We start from the raw sequence: 17,433 nt of genomic DNA on the forward strand, positions 1-17,433 counted from the left end.
CTGCCTGTGCTTTACCCCCTGCTGAGGGCTGCGGGAGCCGGTCTCGGCGCCAGACGCGGCGCAGGAAAGTGGGTGAGCGACCCCCGGCTCCCGCGGGCGCCGCGCGGCCCCGCCCCCGCAGCCAGCGGCCCTGCGGCAGCCGGGGGCTCGAGCTCCGCCCTCCGCCTCCCGCCGGCCTCACTCCCTCCTCCCTCCTCCCTTGCTCGCTCGCTGGCTCCCTCCCCTCGGGCCGGCTCGGCGTTGACTCCGCCGCACGCTGCAGCCGCGGCTGGAAGATGGCGGGGAACGACTGCGGCGCGCTGCTGGACGAAGAGCTCTCCTCCTTCTTCCTCAACTATCTCGCTGACACGCAGGTACGGCCGGCCGGGGCTGCGGGCCCAGGGCCAGGGGTGCTGAGCTGCGGGGGCCGCAGCCGCAGCCGCGGAGGCCGGGAGGCAGCGGTGGGCGCCCTGAGGTAACTGGGGGTTCCAGGCTGCAGAGCCCCCCTTCCAGGCGCCCTGCGATGCGCTTCGTTACCGGGGCAGGGAGCCGGAGGTTTCCCGGAGCGTGCTGGAGCGCTGGGGGCGCTACTGCCGCTGGGGAGGGTCTAGCTTTGGCCGCTTGGAGTCTGCCCCCCCGCGGGCAGACCTGGGGGGTACCGCGCTTCCTTTGGGAGGTGTAGGCGCGCCACGGTGTGAGGTACCCTCAGGCTGGCGCTGGGTGCTGGAGGCGCGCCGTCAGCTCCCGGCACTTGCTGCCGTACTTTCACGTGGACTTGTGGCCCCGGCACGGGTGCTTGCTCCGGTCTCCGGAGTACCCTAGTCCTCCAGGCTCTAGTCACCCGAGTGCTGTTGCTGGCCCCCCTAGGTTTTCTACCCGCGCCCGCAGCGCGGAGTTTCCTGCCAGTTGCCGGCTAAAGGCATAGGGGTCTGCGGGGCACGTGGACACGCGGGCGGAGACAGCGTCTTCCTGGTTTCGCTATCGGGCGGAGCCCCCTGGGGGGAAAAGCCAGGCTGGATGGGGGCGGAAGGACTGTCTGGGGGCGCCTGGGTCCCCCTGCGGTGCGCGGCCCCGGTGCGCGCTCCACGATGCTGGGGGAAGGGAAGGCGAGGCGCAGTCCCAGGCTCTGGCTGAGCCCGGGAGCCCCACTGGCGACACGCGCGTGACAGGAGAGGGTGCTCTGGTGTGCCAGGGCGCGGGGGAGCAAGGAAGCTGGTGGCTTGGAGACTGGGAGAAGGGTGCTGCTGGGACAAGCAGCCACCAAAAATGTCAGCACGAGGCGTGCGCGCCCCCCACCTCTTCCCCCATTTTCCCCACCCAATGCCTGTTGCAAGCATAAAGTTTGGCTCCAGAGTTAGGGCTTTTTTCTCTGGGCGCCCGGCTGCGGGTCATTGGGAAGCTGGAGATGCGGCGGAACCTCGGAGGAGTCCCCGGGTGCTGGCACACGCCTGGGCACGGAGAGGGGCAGCCGGGCGGAACCGGGCGCGGCTCGCGGGGGCTGATTTGATACCTGGAGTGGGAGCGCCGGTGCCGGCCCGTTTTGCATAACAGTGGAAGGGAGGGGGAAGGCGGAGATGGGGGGAGGGAGGTGGGAGGAGAGAGAGGGAAACTTTGCTTCTTGTTATAATCTGCCTGTCTTTGGGCGGCAGCAGCTGTCATGGGACCGGGTGGGCGGGGAGAGGCTTGCAAGCTGACTCCTTGCGGTGAAACGCGACTTGGAGGGGACGCCGCAGCCGAGACGTTCAGCTCCGGGCGGACTCCGGGTGGCGACTTCGGGCTGGCGGCTGGGACGGCGTGGCGTGGCAGGGTGTCGCCAAGAGGAAGCCCGCCACGCGGGAGGCAGGCCGGCCCTGGCCCGCTGCAGACGCCGCTGCGTAGGGGAGCCGCTGGGCCGCGTGGTCGGTGGCGGGCGCGCTTGGGTGGGTTCGCGGCTGAGGCCGGAGGGGCTAGTGGCGTGTGATTGCGCTTCTCGAGGTCGGGGGGAATGTGTGCTGAGTAGGTTGCGCGCGCGTGTGCATGTGTGTGTGTGTGTGTGCACACGCCGCGCGCGCCGGGCGCGTACCTTTACCTCTGACGAAACTGCGGTGGAGCTCCCGCCGTCGTCGCCGGGCTCCGTCACACGCCCCGCGCCGGTGTCTGCGCCGAAGGCGGGTCCCAGCCTCAGTACCCCCAGAGCCGACAGCTTGGGGCTAGCGGGCACTGAGTGCGGGAGGAGGGGCAGAGTCGCTCTTGGGAAGATTCTGTCCCCAGATCTCGAAATTGCCCGGGGTCGTCTCCAAATCTCTTGGCTGAAATGCGGATGAGGGAGGCCTGAAATAGCCGGAGACTCGTTCAGGGACCCATGTCAAGAACTGTCCGCTTTGGACCATACCCCGGATTTTAACTGGATCTTCAGTGTTTGGCTCAGCAATAATTAATTATTTTGCCCTTTAGCCGCCCAGCGAGCCTAGCTAGCAGAAATATTCCACCCAAGGAGACTAGAAAATTGAATAATCAGGTGTTAGCAGGAGCAGTGCAGTGAAAGTTAATCTGGGACGTTTGCCTTTTTTTTTTTGTTTAACCACGTGACAGGCGGAGGATCTTCTGGTGATCTTTGCCGGCCCAACTTGGGAAATGTAATTGATAGGATGAGCTTTGAGCCGCCCCTAGAAGGCTCGGAGAGCCCAGCCGGAACAGGACCTGGGCGGGCCCAGTGTGCACCTCCTCATTTTACAGTTGGAGAAAGAGGCTGCGAGGGGTGAGCGGCTTGTATGGGACCATGCAGCCAGAGGGTGACAGAGCCACCCAGGGCTCCTGACTCCAGGTCCTGTGTGTTACCTCGAAATAGCACTGGACTTGGAGTCAGAAGGCCTGAGTGGAGTCACCTTCCCCACTCTCTGGCTGGGTGACCCCGGAGCAAGCCATTTGAACTCTCCGAGCCTCATTTCCTCCATCTGTCAAATGGGGCTGGTGGTGCCGCAAGAGAATCCAATGGCCCAGTGGTGGGGGTGAGCATTGTTTTGCATGTGAGATGTTCTGGTTGTTCCTGCAACCCCCTCTCCTCCCCCAAACTTTCCCTGATCCTCCCCTCCTCCATCTCCCTTTGGGAGCTTTGGGGAAAGTGGATTAAATGGTAATTCATTGTCTTTGTCCCAAAAGATTGTTGTTGTCTTTGGTGGCTAATCCAGGGTTAGATTAGAGGGAGGACTTCTGTTTAGAAGACTTAACTTTTACCCATTGGGGCCAAAGTACGGAAATTTAGCAGAACAAGGATTGCGAAAGTTTCTTGGAAAGCTTTGAGGCATGAATCCCAAAGGACTGTGGGTGGCTTCACCTTTGTTCAGGCTGTGCCCCTGGCCCAGAGTGCCCTCACCCACCCGTCCTGCATGGCCTTCTCCTCTAGTAGGCTCTCCCAGCCCAGCTCGTCATGCTTTCTGTCCTCTGGTTTTCTGCATCTGTGTTATACAACCAAGCGCTTTGTGTAAGTCTGGTGTCCAGTAAGATTCTAGCACTAGGGCTGTGCCTTTTATCATTGTGCCCGCAAGGCACCTGTCAATATGCTGAGCCGTGTTCCTTTGCTTAGCTCTTGGCTAGGCACATGGATTACAGACAGGGTCGCAGCTGGGTCCTGCCAAGCAGAAGCTGCCAGGCTGGCAGGGGAGACAGCTGGGCAGTGAGTGTGGGAGAGAGGAATGCAGAGGGCTACAGCTGTGGGCAAAGGCTTTGGCCCCAAAGGCCACACAGCAAGCCCACACTAAATATGGACTATTTGGAGTTGCTTAGGGCATCAGTCATAGATGCACAAAATGTCAGAGTTGGCGGCGGGAATTTTAGAAATCATCTGTTCTAACATCTTATTTAAAAATATTTAATTATAGAATTGTTAGAAAATACTGCCAAGCATAAAGAAAAAAATGAGAAATATATAACATGACCCAAAGATAACCACTGTTAATTGTCATGTATATTTCCAGACTGTTTCTTTCCTGTTCATATAGATCGCATCTTATTTTTAAATAATGGAGTCGCCGCGCACAGTGGCTCACGCCTGTAATCCTAGCAGTTTGGGAGGCCAAGGCGGGTGAATCACCTGAGGTCAGGAGTTCGGGTCCAGTCTGGCCAACATGGTGAAATCCCGTCTCTAGTAAAAATACAAAAATTAGCTGGGCATGGTGGCACACGCCTGTAATCCCAGCTACTTGGGAGGCTGAGGCAGGAGAATCGCTTGAACCCGGGAGGCAGAGGTTGCAGTGAGCCGAGATCATGCCACTTCACTCCAGCCTGGGCAAAAGAGCGAAACTCAGTCTGAAAAAAAAAAAGGAGTTATCCTGAATATACTGATTTGTAACTTGGAATCGCACTGTTTTGTAACTTGTTTTTTTTCTCCTCCAAACAATATGCTGTGAACATCTTTCCACATCAGTAAATATTCTACTTAGTATCTTAATGATTATATAATGTTTCATTGAAGATTGAACCGAAATGTATTTAATTAATCCTTTATCGTTACTCATTTAAGTTGTTTAATTTTATTTTGCTATTGTAAGCAATGCTAAAACGAATATCTTTTTGTGTATGTCTTTGTTCCTTCCTTTACATTCCTAGAAGTGAAATTACTCCATCAAACCCATTCCTGGATTCTCTTCTAGAAAGATTGTACTTATTTGCGTACCAGCATAGTCTGGGAACACCTTGTTTCCTATACCCAGATAACTGTTGATATTTTCATTGTTTTTCATTTTTACCGGTCTGTTCATCAATAAATTCTGTTACCCTTATTGTTTGAATGTGCATTTATTTGATTACTTGTGATGCTGAACTTCTTCCCCATATGATCATGGGTGATTTGTGGTTCTGAGTTTCTGAACTTGGCCCATTTTGTAATTGGTATCTTGTCTCCTTGTTGTTCTAAAGCTGGGACTGAGCACCCAGAAGGGGCCCCTGCCACATGGAGAACTGGGAAAATGGCCCCACACACCCCTTGAAGCCAAGGCCAACTTCTTTTTCAAATCAGTTTGTGGGTTTGGACAAGTGTATAGTGTGTGGGAGAAGGTTGAAGTGTAGCCTTCACTGGGTGCATTTGCCCATTCTTCATCTGTATAAGACTTAGGGAGAGTAACTTCTTCACCTGAGCCAAAAGGGGTCATGTTCACCAGAGACCTGGGCTCCACTTTCGTTGGGATTCCCTGGCTGGTGCTAATGATCAGGATGCCTGTGAAACCCAGGAACGGCAACGGCCCAGCAGCTGGGCCATAGGGGCTCATATTTCCTCTTTACTTTGGGGCCCTGCTCTTAGCAGCTAGTGCAGGCCAGGCAGAAGTTCCACTATGCCACGTGAGTCACCCTCTTCCTTCTTCCTTTGAAATAGAAGAAAGACTGGCTCGAGTGAGAAGCAGCCTTGCAAAGGGGGCTCAGGCTTGAAATGCATTACAAGAACATTGCAGTGTTGATCCTTGCCTTCTCCTTCATCATTGTCATCATCAGTGATGTTTACTCAGTATCCCCTAGACCCCATGCAGTTTACTGAGCCTTCTGTTTGCACTACTACATTTCATGCTCATAGAGATTGTGCAAAATGTAGGTGCTGTTGCACAGTTGTACAGATCTTACAGTTTCAGAGAACTCACTGACTTGTGGAAGACTAATTACCTTTGAGTAAGTAGAAGAGCCAGCATTAGTGGGCAGTGTTCCCAGACTACTTGACTTCAAGCTCCTTGAAGACAGGGACTACTCTTGGTTTTTGTTCATCGTTGTTTTTCTAGCACCTTGAGCTAATGAAGCCACATTGATTGTATAGAGAGAATGCAGAGGCCGGGAGCGGTGGCTCATGCCTGTAATCCCAGCACTTTGAGAGGCTGAGGCAGGCTGATCATGAGGTCAGGAGTTTGAGACCAGCCTCACCAATGTGGTGAAACCCCGTCTCTACTAAAAATACAAAAATTAGCCGGGCATGGTGGTGTGCGCCTGTAATCCCAGCTACTCAGGAGGCTGAGGCAGGAGAATCGCTTGAACCTGGGAGGCAGAGGTTGCAGTGAGCTGAGATTACGCCACTGCACTCCAGCTTAGGCGACAAAGTGAGACTCTTTCTCAAAAAAAAAAAAAAAAAAAAGAGAAAGAATGCAGAACAAGTCCCTCTGCTTCTCTAGGCCTGTTTCTCAATCCTTGAAATGGGGATAATAGGCCCTAACTCTCAGGGTTGGGAGTGAAATAATACAGTGTATCTAAAATGAGCATTCATCTGCTGCTCATAAAACTTAGAATAATTCTCTCTTTGAAACACTTTAGAAGGACAGGATCAAGTATGGAGCTAATTTTCATACATGTAATCTTATTTTGCATAAAAAAGAGAAGCATAATTCTTATTAGAGAGTCAAGGGTACCCAAATAAAGTCATTTGGAAGAAAATGATCAGGGTCAATTTCTATCTGTCCTCCTACAAGGTAGTCAGAGTGCCTCATATCCATCCCATTGATACTCAGCTGATGCAGAATTGATTGGATTGATCTTTCTGTTCTTCTCCCCTTCTGATCTAGGTTTTTGTCTGTTTGTAACTAGATTCCTGCAGTTACTACCAAACAGATCTTTGCCGTACCAGACTTTGTCTTCTTCCATTTGTCCTTAGCCCTGATGGCAGATCAGTCCTCTTAGAGTGCATATCTGACATCACTGTCTTGCTCACACATCTCCCATGGCTCCCCAGTACATTTTTTTCTTTTAAGACTTTATTTTTTTAGAGCAATTTCAGGTTCACAGCAACATTGAAAAGAAGGTACGGAGATTTGCCATATACCCTTGCCCCCAACATGCATAGCCTCCTCCATTATTAACATTCCCCACCAGAGTTATAGATTTGTTCTAAATGATGAACCTACATTGACACATCGTTGTCACCCCAGAGTCTGTAGTTTACATTAGGGTTCACTCTGTGGGTTTGGACAAATGTATAGTGACAGGTATCCACCATGGTTACATAACATCACACAGAATAGTTTCACTGCCCTAGAAATCTGCTCTACCTTTTCATTTCTTCTGTCCCCCAACTCCTGACAACCACTGATCTTTTTACTGTTTCTACAGTTTTGCCTTTTCCAGAATGTCATATAGTTGGAATCATGCAGTATGCAGTGTTTTCAGATTGGCTTTTTTGTCACTTGCTGATGGGAATTTAAGGTTCCTCCATGACTTTCATAGCTTGATAACTCAGCTCTCCAGTATTTTAAAATTAAAGTCTAAACTTAAACCTGATTTCCAAGGGCCTTCAGGTACTTAAGTTGGACAGTTAGGCCCTTGACTTTGTCTTGAGCTGTCTGCTTTTACTTTGGGATCCTGTACTTCCCCAGGAAAACCCTGAATTTTCCTCCTGGAGGCTTAGACTCGGGCTGCCCTTTTCTGTGTCCTCCGTCTCCATTTCCATGATTCATCCTGCGAGCCGCCGCTCACCAGCCATTGTTTTGGCAATGCCTTCTCCCTCACCTCCAAGCCAGCTGTTCCATCTTCTGTGTGGCAGTATGCAGGGCCAGCAGAGCACTGATCTTGGAATCCCCTTATTGGGTTTGAGTCTTGGTTCTGCGATTTGCCAGCTTTGAGGCCTTTGGCAGGTCACATAACCTCTCTGAGCTTCTGTTTCCTCAAGTGGGAAGATATGATGATTATGATTGTTGTGAAGAGGCCAGGCATGGTGGCTTACACCTGTAATCCCAGCGCTTTGGGAGGCTGAGGTGGGTGGATCGCCTGAGGTCAGAAGTTCGAGACCAGCGTGGCCAACATGATGAAACCCCGTCTCTACTAAAAATACAAAAGTTAACTGGGCGTGGTGGCGCATGCCCGTATTCTCATCTACTTGGGAGGCTGGGGCAGGAGAATCACTTGAACCGGGGAGGTGAAGATTAGGAAATCACTCCTGGACGTTAAGCTCCACAAAGGTAGGGATTTTCGTTCATTTCATCCACCTTTTTTTTCCGCCACAGTGAATAGATCAGTGCCTGGAACATAACAGATACTTAATCAGTCCTCATTGAGTGAATGAATATGCTAGACTATGAGCCTCTTCAGGGCAGACGCTGCTTCTTGTTTTATATCTTCAGTCCGAGTGTTCCTGAGAAGGGATGGACTAATCCAAGTCTGGTGGAATGAACTGGAATGTCCTCTCCCCACCACCATCTCTGCCATTTTAATGTATTCATAGCCTACCTGAACTTTAAGCCCCCTCTCGAAAGCCTGCACTCTCTGGAAAGCTTTTTTTTTTGAGATGGCATCTCACTTTGTCGCCCAGGTTGGAGTGCAGTGGCGTGATCTTGGCTCACTGCAACCTCCGTCTCCCAGGTTCAAGCAGTTCTTCTGCCTCAGCCTCCCGAGTAGCTGGGACTACAGGCATGTGCCACCACGCCCGGCTAATTTTTATATTTTTAGTAGAGACGGGGTTTCACCATATTGGCCAGGCTGGTCTTGAACTCCTGACTTCGTGATCCGCTTGCCTTGGCCTCCCAAAATGCTGGGATTGCAGGCGTGAACCACCGCGTCCAGCCTCTGGAAAGCCTTTGAAGCTAACTTCTTCTGCTTCCACCACCCACGTGGCTTGTGCCACTTACTATCCCATGGTATCTGTGTTTGCTTTTATTCCTACAACTGGATTGAAAGCTCTGGGAGGACAAGAAATTATTTTTATCCTGGACTAGCACTGTGGTTGCCTAGAAGAGTGTTTTATATGTTTCAATGTCAGGTTCTCTGAAAAGAACTTTGTATTTTAAATACTTGACTATGGAAAATGTCAACTCATACAGAAGTAGACAGTAGAGAGAACAGTATGGTGACTCCCCATTCCTCCATCACCCAGCGTCCACTGTTGAAGACTTGCAGCCACTCTTATGCCGTCTCTATGTACAAGCCGTCACTTCATCTGTGACTGTTTCACTGTGTATCTGTGAAGAGACTTCTGAGTGCTATTGCATGGATTTCTCCCAATAACTGAGACTGGCTTTCCCTATTTTGTAGGTGATGAAACTGAGGTGCAGGGAGGTTACGTCAGTTGCTCAGGGTCTTGAAGCTAGTGAGCGGCTTACCTGGGATTTGAACCTTCACCATGAGCAGCTCCCTCTCCTTCCAGGCTTGGGGCAGGGGGCCCTTGGAGATATCAGGTACACCTTGCCGTTTCCAGAAGAGAGAACACTGAGGCCCAGCTGCTTGGCTGGAGGAGGCCCAGGCCCCTGACTGCCTGGCAAGTTCATTTCCAGTGTCAGGTTTTGCGAGGTGCGGTGGGCCTTAGCTCTTGGGGAGGGCCAGGGTGGGTAGTCCTCTGAGAGACACCATTGCCCTGAGTGGCTGGACTTTGGGTGGCTGTGGTACTGTGGGGCAAGGTCTACCACCACCCCTGGTCAGACTGCATTTTCTTCCTACTCTTGTCATTCCTGAATCCCAAAGGTCCCCCTTGCAGTTGACCACGAGTTCTCTCATGAGATGCTTAGGACTACCCAGTGAGGGAGCGGGAGCCAAGGGGTCAGCAGCGGGGTTCACAGAGCTCAGAGAGGAGGGGCCTGGCCTGAGGTCACCCAGCTGGGCACAGGGTTGACAGGCTCTTGGTGGCATCTGGATCCGTGGGCTCCCACCCTGTTCTTTCCTCAGGACAGAGACCGAATTGCCACCCAGGTCTAGAGTAGGCGACCAGAGACAAGACCTGAGAGACTTTCACAAATGGTGGGATAAAGTCATTGATTAACTGTCCCCAAAGGCCTGTGATGACTGTTTGGTGTTTTAGGTAAGAAAACAAACATTTGCCCTAATTGTTTGTTTTAGTGGCTGTGAATGCTAGGATTGGGTTCTGCTTGGGGCAAAGCCCTGGGAGCTTGGCAGAGAATTTCTTTGGGCCTTCTTTTTCTCTCTAGGAAATGGGACTGATAGTAGCATATACTCTGAAGGCTTTTAGTGAAGAATAGTTGAGGCAATGTCTATAAAGTGTTCAGAAATGCTCAATGAGTAGTAACCCTTGTTATTATGAAAAAGAGACACATATAATGCAGACTCTGCCATTTGTCTTCCCCCTGAGCTCCAGGTCCTTGATCTAGTCAAGGCCCTGAGGTTCCTCTTGTAGTGTTTTTTCCTGTCTACTTCTGGGGCAGGTGACGAGGGATCACATCCAGTCCTAGCAAGTGTTGCAGTACTGACTTAGGAAACCCATCTAGTGAGATGCCACTTGAAGGGAGAAGAAATATCCAGTAGTGGTTAAGAGCTCTAGGCTTTGGAGTTTTAACTGCCTGTGGTTTAAATCAGTGCTCTACCACTTACTAGTTATGTGACCTTGGGCAAGTATCTTAACTTCTCTGACCTCAGTTTCTTCATATATGATCCCCCAAATTGGGGATAATAATAGTGTGCTCTTTGTAGGATAACTTAAGATAGCTGCAGATAATTAAGGCTTGCAGCTTCACCTGACATATAGTAAGCGCTCAATAAATGGTAGTCGCTAGGATGATGACAACGATAATGATGTAAAAATATGAAACACCCAAATGTCAATTTGAGCTTTCTGGGAGTTGGGAGTGCCTTAGAGATGATCTTGCTTAATGCCCTTACCTTGAAGGAAGGAAACAGACTAGAAACAGATCAGAGGATGCCTTCAGGTCACTCAGCAGAGGCAAGACAGGGCCCTCGGCTGCTGTCTGCTTGGTCAGGGCTGGCTCTGAGTGGCTGGGACTCAACTGTCTGGGACCCACTGTCTGGGAACTCAGCCGGGCGAGCCCTGCTTGGCTGAGAGATGGATGCTCCCCGACAGCTCTGCAGCCGTATTTTTTCCCTGTGATTGCCTGGCAGAACATAGTCATTTAGCAGAGGGAAAGTGAGGAGATGTTAGAAACCAACCAGGCCCTGAGCAGTTGCAGCAGCCGGCCCACGAATCGCTCCCTGATGTTGCCATGGCAAACAGCCTTGGCAACGTGGCTGCTCACGCCTTTATTTCTGGTCTCAGGCTCTTTGCAAGGAAGTGTGGTACCCAGAACACTGGGGAGGGCCCTGCCCTGGATCCTTGGCACTGAGGGCAACCTGGCCTTTATGCTGCTGGCAGTCCCAGGCCATAGCAGCCCCTGCTCAAAACACCTGCAGACCTACCCTGCATTTGCAGAAGCAGACTACTGGGTATGGAATTTGAAGACTCAAATGCCCATTTATCTGACTATCCATCTATTTGTCAAATACTGTGTTTGGCAATGCCATACTGTTCCCACCACTGCAAGAGCACAGCCACATAATATTCTTTTTTTTTTTTTTTTTTGGTGAGACGGAGTCTTGCCCTGTTGCCCAGGCTGGAGTGCAGTGGTGTGATCTCGGCTCACTGCAACACCCTCCTCCTGGGTTCAAGTGATTCTCCTGCCTCACCCTCACGAGTAGCTGGGATTACAGGCGTCTGCCATCATGCCTGGCTAAATTTTTTGTATTTTTCGTAGAGATGGGATTTCACCATGTTGGCCAGGCTGGTCTTGAACTCCTGACCTCAGGTAATTCAACCCTCTTGGCCTGCCAAAGTGCTGGGATTATAAGCGTGAGCCACCATGCCTGGCATAGCCACATAATATTCTTAACATGAACCCTGGTGTTAAGAGTTCCTAGGTAGGCATCATCTTCAACCATGTCCTTCAAGGATGATGATGATGATGGTGGTGGTGGTGATAACAGTTAACAGCTACTATATCCCCTTGAAGAGATCAGGCCCTGTGCCACATCCTTCACACGTGTAATCACATTTAATCTCAGAGGAACCCCATGAAGCAGTCCCACTGCTATCCCCATTTTACAGCTGGGTAGACCTAGGTCAACCCAGAGTTTGTGGTGCTGGTGCTGCTCTGCAGCTCCTCCCCTATACCAGGCAACCATGGGGGCCCCACCATGAAGTGTCTGTCCCCTCTCCGTGCCCCTCTCCCACCTGCACCTGCACACTGCAAGGCTCAGCTCAAGAGATGCCTCCTGTAATTCCCCCTGTCAGAACTGGCCGTTTTTGCTCTGTGATCCCCACAGTCTGCTACAGACACTTTGTGTTCCCTGCCTTCCCTTAATACTCTGCCACTCTGGTGAGTTTATTTCTGCCCTCCAGCCATCCCAAAACAAAACAGAAGGGCAAACTGCCTAAGGAGGAGAGCTTTGACTGTGCTGAGGAGTTTGGACTTGGCAGGCAGTGGGGAGTTGGCAAAGAGTTTTATTATTATTATTATTCATAACAGTAATAATATAAAAGAGCCAACACTTAGAGACTTGTTGATATGTGCCAGGTTCTAAGCTAGGGCTGTTAGGTGCTTTATCTTGTTTAATCAACTACCGTTGAGGTTGGCAGTATGGCACATGAGAAAACTGAGACTTGGAGAAGGTCAGTGACTTTCCCCAAATCGCCTAGCTAGCAAGTAGCAAGGCTGGGATTTGAATCTAGGTTTGTCTGACTTCAGAGCACATGGTCCTAACCATTGCAGTGTGGCTAATTTGGCTGAGCACATAGAAAGGACTGGAATGGGGTAACAGGAGGCATCTGTGGTATGGCTGGGGTGGGTGGTAGGGCCTGTACCCTGCCTCAGCTGTGGGGCTCAGTGGAAATCACTAGATATAGGTAAGAGGGCAGAGGGCTCAGAGTGGTACCCTCATAGCCAAGATGGGGCTACAGAAGAGGATTTATATGGGGAGAACATCCATCTATTCAAGGCCCACTGTGTGCCAGGTCTGTTCCCTACTCTGGCCTTCCCTGGAGCCTGGTTAAATGTAAACTGTAGCCTCAGCCCTTTATAACCTTTGTTTATGTGTTTCTTCTTCTTCTTCTTTTTTTTTTTTTTGAGGCAGATTCTCGCTGTGTCGCCCAGGCTGGAATGTGTGGTGGTACAATCTCGGCTCACTGCAACCTCTGCCTCCCGGGTTCAAATGGTTCTCCTGCCTCAGCCTTCTGAGTAGCTGGGATTACAGGTGCCCACCACCACGCCGGGCTAATTTTTGTATTTTTAGTAGAGATGGGATTGCTCATGTTGGCCAGACTGGTCTCGAACTTGCGACCTCAGGTGATCTGCCTGCTTTGGCCTCCCAAAGTGCTGAGATTCCAGGGCTGAGCCACCGTGCCCGGCCATATTTATTCTTTACTGTTCCCTCTTCTCTACTCGGTTGGGACTGGAACTCATCGAGCTGGTTTTCCATCAAATCCCCCAGTGACTTAACAGTCCCTGGCACACTGTAGGCCCCCAATAAATAGTTGTTGGATGACTGAATGATGAACAAATGCTGTTCGATCTTTCACGACATTTGCCTGACGTTTGCCTGACCCCAGAGGTCCTTCTTTGTGCCTGGAGACGTGCTAGGATATGTAGGTGAGGTGAATGTGGCAGCATTGTACCAGTCCCCACAAGGAGTCACCTGCCCTTGTCACCAAGATAAGCCTTGCACACAAAAGATCAAAGGCAAACACTTCGTGGAGCCTCCGGAATCCACTATCAGAATACACCTGCAGCGCACAGATCTTTGTGGAATGATAAACCACTGCTAGGAATCCAGTCTGTTCCAGGGCATGGCTCTGCCTCCACTGGGGAGGGGCTCAGAGTTTCAAGAGTCTTGGTATCTGCAGGGAGGTGTCTGGTCAAATGTTCCCACATCTTCCCAGGGTATTGAAACCAGCACTTTACACTAGGCCTCATGCCCATGACCCACCTACTTACTCCAGAGTGACTAGGCAGGCTGCCTGCACTCATGAGGAAGGAAGAGAAATCCAGGGAGGTGAAGGGGCAAGAGAGGACTTGGGGACCAGTGACCATAGTGCCCAGCCCAAGAAGATGAACTCCATGCTGCGTGGATCTTCCCTTGCTTAGAATCTCCTCATATGTTGCACCCGGCACCTTTCCTACTTAGGGCCAATTTGCTCTTAGTTTGCACACAGTTCTTACAAGCTTGGCAGTCATGTCGGGCAAGGCCTCATGACATGAGAAGCAGCACATTGGTTCTGTTAGCGTGTGCCTATGTAGGCATGGGGTGAGAGGTGAGGATCTACCAGAGGCAGACACGTGGACTGCAGCACCAAAGCCAACCTGGGGCCAATTAGTGAGGGGGCTGAGGGCTCCTGCACACCTGTCTTGTTCCTGAATACATTACTGTGTGAAAGCGCAAAGCTCATTGGTGATGAAGACAGTGTATCGTCTCTGAGAAAAGGTACATTCTGTTCAGTGTTCTCTGAGAAAGCAAGAAAGTGTGAAGTACATTTTGGTATTACCATCAAAAATAGGAAGTCTATCAAAAGCAGGCAAAAGTTTTGGCATTCCAAGTTATTTATAAACTTTGCATATTGTGAGCATACATAATTCCTTGATGATGCCAGATGAATGAGTTAGTCTAGCCTTAAAGAAAGCTTTCTTTGAAAGTTAATGCAATCTCTGAAAATAAGGTATTGTCTTTTATGTTTCCAAGGCTGCTTAGGGTAGTACAAAGAGTATGTAGCTCGGCATTAGATAAATGCTGATTGGCCTCAAGAAACAGTGGCACTGTGCTTAGTGATTCGTCAGAGCTTGGGCTTTAGAGTCTGGTTCAAATTTTAGCTTTGTGACTTTTTTTTTTTTTTTTTTTTTTTTTTTTTTGAGACAGAGTCTTGCTCTGTTGCCCAAGCTGGTGTGATCAAGGCTCACTGCATCTCGACCTCTTGGGCTCAAGGGATCCTCCTACCTCAGCCTCCCCAGTAGCTAGGAGTAAAGGCATGTGCCTCCACACCTGGGTAATTTTTTACTTTTTGTAGAGATAGAGTCTTGCTATATTGCCCAGGCTGGTCTCGAACTCCTAGGCTCAAGCGATTCTATTGCCTCAGCCTCCCAAAGTGCTAGGATTACAGGCGGGAGCCACTGTGCCTGGCCAGCTTTGTGATTTTTTAGTTGTGTGATCTAAGGAGTTAGATAGCTGCTCTGTGCTCTAGTTAGCCAGCTCCCAAATGGGAATGATAATAGGACTTACCTGCCAGGCTTGGTAGAACTAATCAGTGGTTCTCAGCCATGAGTGCACATCAGAATCAACTCTGTAGTTAAAAAAAATCATAATTACACATCTGGGGCTGTCCTAGAACTATTGAGTGAGAATCTTTGAGAGCAGACCCTTAAGCTTCTCTGTCTTTAAAAAGCTCCCTCTGATGACACCCCTGCTTTGGTACTAAAAATCAGGTACTATTCATAGAGCGTCATGAACTCTGCCAGTTCCCTCCCCTCCCTCTTTCCTGCCTCAGTGTGGGGCACAGGCTAGCATTTAGGATGTGAATGACCAGGGAACAGATCGAAAGCCGCTTTATAATAATGCCTGTGTAGATCAGGGCAACTTCTTTATCAGGCATTTCCATTTGCTCTTCACATCAATCTTGTATCATAGGCAAAAGGAGTATTCCCGTTTTACAGATGGGGAAATAGAGGTCCAGAGAGTGACTTGGTAGGATCTTGACGGTAATCAGTTTTCAAATATTTGTCTTGGTCCCTGTGTTTGTCCTCCTTGATCCTCAATCCCACACCCACGTATGGGACAGCTCATAGGAGGTGGGGGGATTAGGATTACTTTATGAGGTGAATGGGTTGGAAGAGGGGAGGAAGAAGGCAGCCTGAGAGAACACAAGTCACCTGCACACCCCCAGACCAGTGACAGTTTGATTTATCAGGCCCCTTATAGATCAGAGGGGTGCTGGTCTTGGTCCCAGACCATGTAGTCGCTTAGGGGTAGCAGTAGGACTAGAATCTATTTCTGATGCCTGATTCACTGCCATCCCAGCTCTATGTGCAGCTTCCACAGTGTGGTCAGGGTGTGGCTCCACTGATAGTAGAATTAGTCTTCTAGCTAGTGTAGTGAGGCCTTTGCACTTGCTGTTCCCTCTGCCAGGAATGTTCTTCCCAGGCATTGCCATGGCTTGCCGCTTCCTCACCTCCTTCCAGTCCTGTTAGGTGTCATCTCCTCAAATGACCACCATTCTACTTTCTGTCTCTATGATTTTGGTTGTGACATGGTTTCTTATACAAGTGGAATCACAGTATTTGTCTTTTTATGGCTGGCTTATTTCACTTAGCATAAGCATAGTATCATCAAGGCTCATCCCTATGGGGGCGAATGTCAGAATTTCCTTTTTCAGGTAGAATAATATTTCACTGAATATGCCACATTTTGCTTATCCATTCATTTGTTAATGAACACCTGGATTGCTTTCCCATTTTAGCTATTGTGAGTGATGGTGCTATGAACATGGGTGCACAAATATCTCTTGGAGACCCTGGTTTCAACCCGTTTGGGTATGTGCCCAGAGGTGGAATTGCTGGATTATGTGGTAGTTCTACTGTGAATTTTTTTGAGGAACCACCATGCTGTTTTCCATGGTGGCTGTGCCATCTAACATTCCTGCCAATAGAACACAAGGGTCCCAGTTTCTCCATATTCTCTCTAACACTTCCTGTTTTCTGTTTGTGTTTTTAAATAGTAGCCATCCTAATGGGTGTGAGGTGGTTAGTTTAGATTTGCATTTCCCTAATGGTTGAACATTTTTTAATGTGTTTATTGGCCATTTGCATATCTTCTTTAGATAAATGTCTTTTCAAGTCATTTGCCTGTATTTTAAAATTGGGTTGTTTATTTTTTGTTGTTGTTGTTGTTGACATTTAGTTCTTTTTATATTTGAGATACTAGCCTCATCAGATATGATTTGCAAATATTTTCTCCCATTCTATGAGTTGCCTTTTTATTCTATTGATAGTGTCTTTTATTTCACAAAATTAAATAATTTTCATGTAGTCTAATTTATCTATTTTTTTGTTGCCTCTGCCTTTGGTGTCATACCTAAGAAATCATTGCCAAATCCAATGTCAGGAAGCCTTTGCCTGCTTTGTTTTCTTCTAAGAGTTTTAGAGTTTGAGCTTTTTCATTTATATCTTTGATCCATTTGGAGTTAGTGTTTATATATGGTGTAAGGTAAGAGTCCAACTTTATTCCTTTGCATCACTGAATGTGTCTTGAATGAGTGAGTAATTGGCTAAGTCCTTAAGCGGTACAGGCTGCTGAGCTCACCTAACCCTCCCAACAGTGTCAGAAGAAAAATACTTTTAGTGCCATTCTTCACGTGAGCCTGATGCTCAGAGGGTGAGTGTGGGGCCTGGGGACATAGCTCCTTTGCTGACCAAGCCACACAGAGGTCCCCAGGGCCCAGCAGGCAGGCATGACTAGGGCCCCACCCCAAAATATCATGCCCCAGTGCCCCAGTGACCTCATGCCACTTTCTCCTTGGGGTTGGGCAACAGCTTCTCCCTGCCCTGTGGGTGTGGACACCAGGTACCTGCCCAGCAGCGCCTGGGGCCTCCAGCCTACTGTAGCACTGCTCTTTGTCCCAGTGGCTGAAGGAGTGGCAGCCTGGCTTGTACTTTTTGGTCCAGCCCCAACAGGAATGTGGCAACCTCCTCCCTCTGTGCCTGCATCCACACCTCCCTGATGGGGTGGGGGTGGACCATGGGCAGGCACCATAGCCGG

General features: G+C 49.9%; 1 protein-coding gene and 1 non-coding gene across 10 annotated transcripts in view; both read left to right on the top strand.

The window, feature by feature from the left end:
- Positions 1-242: 242 nt before the first annotated feature.
- PPARGC1B (PPARG coactivator 1 beta) overlaps positions 243-17,433 on the top strand; it is a 145,168-nt gene continuing 127,977 nt past the window's right edge. For all 9 annotated transcript variants that reach the window (XR_003730590.2, XR_013394951.1, XM_077937329.1 and 6 more), the window contains exon 1: positions 243-353. Coding sequence is in view for 7 of the 9 variants with exons in the window: in XM_077937329.1 (XP_077793455.1) it covers positions 276-353 (78 nt within the window). In the remaining 2 variants the exon portion in view is untranslated. The remainder of the gene's footprint in view (positions 354-17,433) is intronic.
- On the top strand, positions 2,766-2,831 carry MIR378A (microRNA mir-378a). The gene has a single exon (NR_032504.1). It is a non-coding gene; the product is annotated as a microRNA mir-378a (primary transcript).

Source organism: Macaca mulatta, chromosome 6, assembly GCF_049350105.2.
Source record: "Macaca mulatta isolate MMU2019108-1 chromosome 6, T2T-MMU8v2.0, whole genome shotgun sequence".
Classification (NCBI taxonomy): domain Eukaryota; kingdom Metazoa; phylum Chordata; class Mammalia; order Primates; family Cercopithecidae; genus Macaca; species Macaca mulatta.